The sequence below is a fragment of the Notolepis coatsorum genome (assembly GCF_963971535.1).
Source record: "Notolepis coatsorum genome assembly, chromosome: 16".
NCBI lineage: Eukaryota > Metazoa > Chordata > Actinopteri > Aulopiformes > Paralepididae > Notolepis > Notolepis coatsorum.
The window spans coordinates 59,092,825-59,103,425 of NC_140180.1; the positions used below are offsets into that span (position 1 = coordinate 59,092,825).

At 42.0% G+C, this 10,601-nt stretch overlaps 1 protein-coding gene across 3 annotated transcripts in view; it reads right to left on the reverse strand.

The window, feature by feature from the left end:
- The window catches only part of zdhhc5b (zDHHC palmitoyltransferase 5b), a 44,532-nt gene extending 36,544 nt beyond the window's left edge, over window positions 1–7,988 (reverse strand). The window contains exons 1-2 of one of the 3 annotated variants that reach the window (XM_084332410.1): window positions 7,882–7,988; window positions 368–2,270 (exon numbers count right to left, since the gene is read on the reverse strand). In XM_084332410.1, coding sequence (XP_084188536.1) covers window positions 368–516 — 149 coding nt within the window. In that variant the 5' untranslated portion in view covers window positions 517–2,270; window positions 7,882–7,988. Of the gene's footprint in view, window positions 1–367; window positions 2,271–7,563; window positions 7,646–7,881 lie in introns of those variants that run through there. The other 2 variants (XM_084332411.1, XM_084332412.1) reach the window with 2 other exon arrangements.
- Between the last annotated feature and the right edge of the window lie 2,613 nt (window positions 7,989–10,601).

The window sequence follows — 10,601 nt, forward strand, 5'->3', positions numbered from 1 at the left end:
CGGAATGTAGAGTTGTTATTTTAACAAAATACCACATACAACATCTTTAATGTGTGTGGGAGTGAGAGTGTGTGATGTTATATAGTTTGTGCAAGAGTGAGTGTGTGTGTGACTTTATGTAGTGTGTGCAAGTGTGAAGTTATGTAGATTATACACACAACTCACTTTTTGCATGTGCATGTGTGTGTTCATCCATTAGCTTGCATGTGTGTGTGACATAACATAGTGTGTATGAGTCTAACATCTCTAACATTGTGTGTGTATTCATCCAATAGCTTGCATGCGTGTGTGACATAACAGTGTGTATGAGTCTAACGTCTCGAACAGTGTGTGTGTGTGTGTGTGTGTGTGTGTGTGTGTGTCTCACGTAAAGCAGAAGAAGAGAGTGGTGGAGCCGACCAGGAAGGTGGTGGCTGCGGACACTGGCACATAGCGACTAGGGCGGAACGGGCGGGGAGGAGAGGAGACCGGGACCCCTATTCCTCCCCCCACCCCCCCACTGCTGAAGCCCGGCATCACAGAGAGAGACAGACAGGCCAGGAGAAGGAGAGATATATATACAGTCTATCTATTTGCTGGGGTGCCCAAACTTTCAAACGTGGAGGGCCAGGAGTGGAATCCTAACATGGGTGGTGAGCCGTGGCCCGAAGAATACGACTGGATGTTGAGAATTATAATAAAGTAATTCCAAAAATCACTCCTCAAATATAATCAAACCATCAAAATAGAACAAATACAATATCTGTTCACAGCCCATTGGAGGGACCAAGAATAATGTTGCAGAGGGACAAATTTGTACTTTTGAACAGTCCAGATCTATTTTAAATGGCGCTTCTGTGGTCAAAATGACAACTATGGTATTGTCTGTACAGAAAGGGCCATGATGGTAGAAAAAGTAGACTTGACTAACACCAGTATTCTCATGCAAAGCAGCAACTGAAGAGAAAGGTCTCAGTAAAGGTTAAGTATCCAAAGACTCACACTGCACTACTATAATCACACAAAAAAAGTGGATACAATTATTTATAAAGCAATCTACAGCTTTGCTTGCACATGTATAGATTGTTCTAGATATGTTTATTTTGCATACATAATTCCAATAGAAGCTCAAAATAAACTATACAATAGCAATACGATACAAAAATATGTGTGTAATTCATAAATATTTCTGTATGGCTTCAATGTTAACTGTATTTGGTGAAACAATATAAATAAATCGAATCTATGCAAAGCCGCTCACTGGGACTAGTGCAACCGAAACACTGTTGTGTATGTCCACAAAAGGTACACACACACTTGACTGCTTTCCTTTCCACTTCAAGAACAAGTCTGACAGAAACCTATGCTTTTCCCTTCCTCCTGAAATTCTATATTTGCATCCTAATGCTATTTCATCAACGAGCACTATGCTAGACTACTGAATATGCCTCTCAGAGAAAAATTATATATATATATATATATATATAAAGGAAATATCCGAAAAAGAAAGAGGTAGAGGATGGATAGCAGAAGCACTGGAGAAGAGGAGGGTGAGGAAGAGGAACTCTGTGCTTGTCTTGAGAGCTGCGTTTAGGCACTAGGGTGTGTGAAAGTGTCTGAAGCGGTCTGCCGGTCAGGAGGGACACTTCCAGCATTTAGAAAAACTCAGCAGGAGAGAGAAAAAAAAGGGGGGGCATCTAAACAAACAAATCCACTTTAAAAACCCCAAAGGAAAGAGGCTGCTGTCACCAAGTCTGTTTGGAACTTACTGAAAATGATAAATGTATACAAAAAGGGGGGAAAGGGAGGGGGGCTGTAAAATGTGGTTAAAATTGCTGTCCAGGCCAGGACTGGTATAACAAAAACAAACTAAAAGAAAAAAACTAAAACAAGTCGTTATCCACAGCCTGGGAGTGAATGGGGTCAATTGGCCGAGGAGATCAACGGTGGATCTCGTGAGACGTCTTGTCATTAGTCCTTGTCGACGTGGGAGTAAAATCAACTCATTCCAAACAGAAGCCCCATGTGCGTCATCGTGGTATCGCAGCACCGGACCGGGTCGCGGTGGAGAGATCCCGCCCACCGCCAAATTCTATGGAGACACGGCTCTCCGCGTACCATGACGCTGCTTTTTTTTCAAAACAAAGCCACGCGCATGGAGGAGGACGTTGCTGCTACGTAGTCACAACGCATATCTGTGATGGTTCTCTCTTTGTGCTCCTCTTGTTATCTTTTGGTCGGACGTCTCTCACACACACGGTTCCTGGGGGCAAATGGTAAAGATGTCCCTGCTGTTACAGGAAGAGATAATCAAAATGAGAACAAGATTACACAATGATCACAAGACAGTAGTCGCATAAATAAACATTAAAAAGTCCCATATATTACCACCAATATACAAGCATACATGACAGTGGTAACATTGTTTTCCTAACATATTTATTTGTGACTATTGAGAGATCAGGCAATCGCTATCAGCTGATCTGGGCTTTCAAAAGCAAAATAGAAACCGGTCTGCATACATTTTTATGTAGAATTTTGGGCGGGGCGATATGGTCAAAAATTATATCACGATAATGTTATCATATCACTCGATATCGTTAATCTAAAAAATTACGATTATTTTGCAGCAATTCTTTGTTGTTGCCGCCATCTTTAGTGTTACAGCCCCTCACACTCCAGTTCTCAGGCTGCAGCTGGTTTGAAAGCTAAAGTAAACCGACTTCTCTGCTGCTGGCTGTGGCTCCAGGGGAGTTGAATAGTTCTGGCTCTGCTAGTTTATTTTCTATCTTTTGGCGATTTTTTGGTGGACAAACCAACGCACATGTGCACCGTGACTCGCGAGTGCGACTGGAGACTAGCTCTGCTAGCACACAGCCTACTGTGTACAGACGGTTTTAATTAAACTGTATTTTAAATTAGAATAGAAAGCAAACAAAATAAATGGACAAGAGAAAAAGAAATCTCAATTTGGTCAGTATTGTCATTTGGACAAGCAAAGCCATTACTTTAAGTTGCAGGCAAGAAAGACAAGTCTGTCCACTGTCTCTGGTTTCAAAACGGTAAAAATAAAAATAAATAAAAATAAAATGGTAAGTACAAACAATGCTCAGTGGCGTCCATTGAGTTAATATGAGCACCAACCAAGTAAACAACAAGGACAGTTTTTCATTTGATTTAGCCTACATGGTCGTCCATTGTTTCAGGGAGAGTTGTAATGCTCAATGCCGATACTATGAGATGATCTGAAGATGGGCATGTCTGAAAAGCTTGTCCCATTTTGGAACTGCACTTGCACATTTTGTATTATTATCGGTATTAACAACCATCATCAGTGCATTATCCCTGGCAGACCACTGCAGTGTCAGACAAGCCTGCTGAAACATTTCTCAAACTGACAGGATGGCATATGGTGAAGCATACGGTGCTTCTTAAGTTGGCATGTACTGTTCTTTCCGCTGTTCAATTCCACAAATAATTGTTTTCGCACAGATAAGCTAAGTACCTAGTACTAGAAAACTCTAGTGGTCGACCAATATGGTCGGACGATATTTAGAGAGCAGGGCTGCCGATGGCCGATATATAGGCCAATGCAGATATGTTGTTGTTTTTTCCGATGTTTTTTCATCTGATAAAACACAACAATTTAATAATAACAAATGAGACGCAAAAGTGCTAAACTTAAATGAACATGTATTTAACATGAATGTTAGTCTGTTTGCATTGTTTCTATTTGCTTAATTAGATCTGCACTCCGTCTCTGCAGTGCCCTTATTTAAAATGCTTCACGTTCAACGTTAAGAGGTGACAACACTGTGATAGAGGTAGGATTCTGTCCCGCACAAATACATTACCATCTCTCATTAAACACTGTGCCAAGTTAGTTTGGTGTATTGAAGCACAGACAAAACACACACACACACACAGAGGGAGAGAGAAAAACAAGCACACAAATGTTTTGATGCAGATTAATAGGCCTACCACTAGAAAACGATGTGGGATAGCAGGGTATATATCTCTCATGCCCTAACTTCAATATTATGGGTGATTTCCATATTCAGTAGAAGTACAAGAGAGTGGGCGTGGCTGGGTGGCGCAGCGGACAAGGCGCTCGTCACCAACGCAAGAGACACTGGTATCGAATCCAGCTGTCAGCGTTGCTTCCGGCTTGGCCGGCCGTCATACTGGCTCTGGCAGAATCAGCGGGAAGGAAGCCGGTGGGTGGGTCTGGGTCGTGTGGACAGCGACTCCTACAGTTCGGTCGGTGCGGCTGCACAGCGAGGGAAGGATCTAAGAGAGGTAGTGTGACCTTCCACACGTTACACTCTCTCAGTGAGAGTCCGTGCTGCCAGGTGAAAAGAAGTGGTGGGCTGGGTACACATGTGTCGGAGGAAGCATGCAATAGTCTCCGCCCTCCCAGACCGACGGTAGGGGGTAGAGTGCGCAACGACCAGGAAGGGGATTGGCATAACAACTAACATTGGGAGAAAAAACAGAAAAAGAAGAGGAAAAAGATAATAATAAAAAAAAAAAAAGTACAAGAGAGTGAAATTATTTGGTCTTGGTTCCGCAACCTTATAGCAGCAATGGTAATAGAATATAAAAAAGCATAAATTCTGCCTGGCTGCATGAGGGAGCTGTGTGTACAGTAGGGAGTGGCAAGTTGATTGTCGAAACATGACAGTTTTTTTCCTGCAAGTTCAGTTTTTTTTATATTTCACAACCGTCCGTCACTCTGACTAAACCAAGAGTGTCTCAAAAAAAACAGTCAGCTCTACTCAGTCAGTATGAGAATATTGTATCGTTCTATTAACTGTTTTTCTCTCCAAGTTAGAAAAAGAATCATTACACAGCTGGTACTTCCAATAGTGGATTTACTGGACTATGCAAGCCAAGTACGCAGACATAGTCTATCAGAACACCACACTATCAAACCTCCGTCCTTTAAATGTCACTTATAATAGTGTTTGCAGATTTATATTGAGGTGTCCTTATAGAACCCATCACTGTCTTATGCTTGAGTCGTTAAACTGGCTTTCTCCTCAATTCAGAAGACATTTTCATTGGTTGCTTTTTGTTTACAAATTTATTTACTTTAATTATCGCCCCTATCTAAAGCAGTTCCTAATTCCATATAGTTAAACTTATAATTTAAGACATACGGATCATCCTTTTTATCATACCTCGAACCACCAAAGTTATTGGTCGACTTGCCTTTAAATATAAAGCACCAGCTGATTGGAACAAACTGCCTAGTTCACTCAGATCTCTCACTTCTTACTGGTTATTTAAGATATCTTTGTTTACTCATCTACAGACTACTTGCACTTGTTAGTTGTTACTAATTTACTGTGTTAGGGTTTACATGTTTACAGATCAAACTATAATTTTGTATACATGTAATTTATATGGGAACATATATATATTGACGATCCTCATGGGAGGAATCAGACAGTGTGGACTTCCACAAGGAAGCATACTAGGACCGCTACTGTTCCTAATTTATGCAAATGACATGTCGTCAGCTTGTTTTTTTATCGACTTTTTCTCCTTACTTTTTCTATTTTTCTCCCATCCCAATTTCGCCTGGCCAATTCTCCCCTCCCCTGTCTCGAACGCTGCTAGACTATGCCTCCCACTGGTCGGCTGCAGTGAGGACCAAGCCTTGCATCACGTGTCCCCTCCGGTACACGAGGAGGCAGCTGTCGCATCTTTTCACCTGAACAGCGCGATCTCTCAGTGGCGAGGAGTAACGCATAGGAGGCTCAAGCTGCCCCCGATACTTCCTGATTCTGCTGTACAGGCGGACCAACCAACCTGTAGGAGTCGCTGTCCACAACGTCCAATCCCCACCCACCGGCTTTCCCACCCTCTAACACTGCCAATTGTGTTAGTATGACGACTGGCCAAGCCGGTAGCAACGCCGAGAGCTGGACTCGATACCAGCATCTCCTGCGTTAGTGACGAGCGCCTTGCCCACTGGGCCACTCAGCTGCAACTTGTTCCTGTTCGCGAACGACTCAGCCCTGCTGGTCTCTGACAAGTTACAGGTTGAAAAAACCCTCAGCTCGGAACTAGGCAAAATCTGCACCTGGCTCGCTGATAATCTGGGTTTAACATGATTTGTGGAGCTCCCTCTGGTGTTGTGATCGTGGTATTCACTGACCTTTGGGAAGTATTTTGACATGTACATGGGTACCTTGGTCGTGTAGTGTATCTTGTAGACCAGGCCCATTGCAAGTTGCTGTACTCTGTCGTCTACTCTAAGCTATCCTAGTTTGTCAAAATGGGCAGGGGTGAGGTGGGTTCTAGGAGTAAGGTCAAGCAGTAGTGTGACCAGTTTGTTTTGTGATGTTTGTAATCTTGTTTTTAGCGCCTTTGAGGTGCTTTGGTACCATGAGGTGCAAGCATAGTCATAGTACCCTTGAATGAGTGCTCCTGCCAGAGTCTTCAGGGTATTCTTGTTTACCAGAGAGGAGATCCGGTACAAGAATCTAGTTCGTTGGTTGACTTTTTTTTATTACATTGGATGCCATTTTGTCACAGGAAAGATTAGCCTCTAGGATGGAACCCAGGTAGGTAATATCTTATTTCCTTGTGACAATATTGTCACCCACTGTAACTGAGAAGCCGTCGGTCTTGCCGAGTTTGTTATTTGAACCGAAGAGAATGGACTCTGTTTTACCCAGGTGTAATGATAGTTTGTTATCAGCTAGCCATATGCAGATTTTGCCTAGTTCCGAGCTGAGGGTTTTCTCAACCTGTAACTTGTTCTTGTCAGAGACCAGCAGGGCTGAGTCGTCTGCGAACAAGAACAAGTTGCAGTCACAAGCTGACGACATGTCATTTGCATAAATTAGGAACAGTAGCGGTCCTAGTATGCTTCCTTGTAGAACACCACAGCTCACTGTGAGGGGGGGGGGGGTAGGGTCAACAACAACAACAAAGAAACGTGCATATTGCCATCACAAAACACTGCAATCGGCAGCATCGTTTATCCCATGTCTTCCACGCCTAGTATCTATTGAGCAGCGGTCATGTGTGAGTGAGTGCATCAAGAACAGAGACGGAGTGATATAGTGGAACCTGATAGTTTGGACATAGTTTGGACACACCCCTCCTTTCGGCAATCATGACAACAGAGAGGTGTACAAGAGGCCGAACGTGACCCACTCAGCCACTGTTAATCACAACTAATCAGCTCATCTGCCACACAACAACAACACCCCCCCCCCGCCACTATAATGGTTGTTAATCCTAAAACCTCTCCGTGGAACCTTACTACTGTCATGTCACTCCAACCATCTGAAGCCTGCTAGCTAGCTAACGTTACAGCAGTGGCCAAGTGACCACTAATAGCGGTTTAATAAAATTCCAATGAATACTGCAACACTGTCAGTAACAAATCAAGACATTGACGTCAAAATGAATCCTAGGTGAACTACTCGTTTAGCGGAGTAGCTGGCTGTGGATGTATGCTAACGCGTACAGCTAACCGTATCCAAGTAAGCGACGCGTTGACAGACAGGCCGGAGCGACGCGAAGCAAACACTCTAACGTTACGTGAGCTAACATGTTATTTACCTGATTATGACAGTGAGTGGTTACGTGGCTAGCCGCCGGGAAGCTAGTGTTGCGTATTTGAATGAAGAATGGCCAAATGAAAGGTTGCAGCATCCCTACTTTCTACCAGTGACCAGGCTCGCTGAAGCTACAGCCTTTAAAGTTATTCTGCGACAGTCAGTCCTTTTCCACACACAGCTGAACCACCTCAGCGAGCAGCTAGCGAGCGTGGAACTTTTGCTTTCCCGAACCGGTCTTACAACTCTTTGACAATTACAGTAGACACACCGTTAATAATAGTATTAATACAAAGCGAAGGTAACAATACATGTGGCATACCTTAATGTTTCACACGAGTCCTCGTATGTTTTGGGGTGTGTGTCGTTTCGCTCCTTGCACTAGTCGCTAGCAGGTTAGCTAGCAGCTTGTTGTTGGGCCGACACAGGCATCCCGGAAGTAGTGGGCTCCCCCTCAGGTGGGACGGGCGTCCAATCAGTGATGAGATGATCCCAGTTTCGTGTAGTGTGGTGTGTGTGGGGGGACGGGGGTTATATAGTTTTAAGAGTTTTGGTCGGGCTGTAGTTTTAATGATGTACTGTAGCCATATGATGTATTTGCTGAAGCTATATTTCTAAAAACAGTGGCTGTAGTGAAATATATAGTGAAATTAAACTAACACTATTATTACTCATTTTGCTGGGGACCCCATGGAGGTCCCTGGACTCCACTACATTCACCACTGATCTAAAGCTCTCTGGGTAAAGGCTATTTGACAAGTATCGGATAAAATCACAAGAAAACAACAGTTATATAATATGAGCAGGAAATACAATCAATTGGTTCAAGTGGAAAATGTTTAGCTTTATTTTGTATTTGTGCCTTCACAGAACATACAATATTCTTTGAGAAAACAGGATTTAAAAAGAAAGGCCGTCATGAAAACCATAACATATCCCTTCTTAGTAACTAAGAAACTACATTGTGGTTTGACATTCTTATTCGTTGTCCAGCGTCAATCATTCAGATCTATTCAACCTTTTATTAAAAAAATATGAATACAATAAAATATAAAAAAAAAAACATCCTAACATTTATCACTAATTGTTTTGCACGATTGACCAGGGCCCTGTTCCTCGTAATGTTTTTGTGCTTCATTTTTCTAGAGGGGGCTTTTGAAATGTAAAATAATATAAATCATATTCAGCCTATGAATTTACTTTGTCCTAAATAATGCACGTCATAGTTATACGGATACGGCGCTCGCTATCGCGACACACACTATGTAGTTATTTTAATAACGTGGAGCATTGCAAATGTGAATCCCGCTGGGATATTTTTAATGAATGAAACCTATCGGGAGTTTGGCTCTGATTAGTTTCATATTCTTCGCTGTGGATGTATCTGCGGCGGAGCGCCCGAATTGTGTTTCATTCAAGCATGAATTGAACTGTCTTTATGCGTGGATTGTGGATATGAATTACGAGGAATCTGAATCTGTGGATTGTTGAATTGCATCACTGTAACTCACACGTTAGTGATATTGTAACTGGGTTTAAAATGTCTGATGAGATGCGCTGTTTTACGGATTTGATGACGTGACTTGATAGAATTAATGAGCAATTGCAAGCCTTTGACGTTTTGTAGAATGAATTTGAGAAAATGCATGTATCTGTTCAAGCACTGTTATCTGATGATGAACAAGAGGGTGATGAACATGACTGGTATAAACCAAAGGTTAATCAATTGTATGGATTATGCCTGAAACAGATTAAAACCTGATTAATAGTGAAACTGTATATATATATACTATATAGCCTCCAACTCCCTCTCTGACACGTTATTTCGGGAGTCGCGCCTTGAAAACTTTGAGAGTATTCATATAGTAGGCTACATGATACGTAACCTAAGCACATTATACTTACTTATTACTTATACTACTTATTCTGAAAGAGTTTAACTAATTATTTTCGCTAGCAAGATCTCATTCGATTATTCATTCCATTAAGCCTACTGCCAGCAGGCACATTTAAAGAAATATAATCTGATTGATTGGGGTAATAAGGGACTTAAAATTAGTCTATAGATTATGCATTTAACTTGTCGGCGAGGCTATTGAGCCGTACTGTATTTTACCCATTCTGCAATCTGTTAATAAAGTTTTAAATCAATCAATCAATCAATGCCGTTAGAAAATCAGGATTTCTGCGATCGACACCTGCTGTCTTTTCAGGTCAGGCGGCCGCGCGCAATTATCCTGAGTATCAAGTCTGGTTAGAATTAACGAGACTGAATCAGCGTTCGAGGAACAGGGAAAGCCTGGATTCAAACATCCCGTTAATCGAATCTGGATAATGGGACTCTTGATCGACTTAGTCAACCCGGTACGGGGAATAGGGCCCAGATGCCAATAATGATAATAACAATAATAATACTTAGTGAGCATCTCTCACTAATCAATTTTCTGTCTGGTGGTAATTTTCCAGACTTTTTCCAAAATTATTATGTTATCTTCGAGACTTACTCTTTGTGTCATCTATAAACTTATTTTTTTTTCTGTCCGCACAATAACAAAAAGGCAACAGAAGCAGTCTCCCCCCAACCAATCTATAAGAGGTATAGGCCAGGGTAACAGGCTCAAGAAACTAAATGAAGGGTTGTCAAAATCAATATTATGTTGAGGCCACTTCCACACACATTAATTGGATATCATGGATATGGGTCTATAAATCACCATTTGACAAATGTAATTTATTTAGGTAGTATTCCTAATCCTGTGGTTAATGTGCTTGTATAGCTGGGCCCTATTCCCCGTACCTGCAGGTTCAACTAAGTCGATCAAAAGTCCCATTATCCAGATTAAATTAACCCAATGTGTGAATCCGGGCTTTCCCTGTTCCTCGAACGCTGATTCAGTCTCGTTAATTTGAACCAGACTCGATACTCAGGATAATTGCACGCGGCCGCCTCACCTGAAAAGATTGCAGGTGTCGAACGCAGAAATCCTGATTTTCTAACGGCATTGATTGATTGATTGATTGATTGAAAACTTTATTAACAGA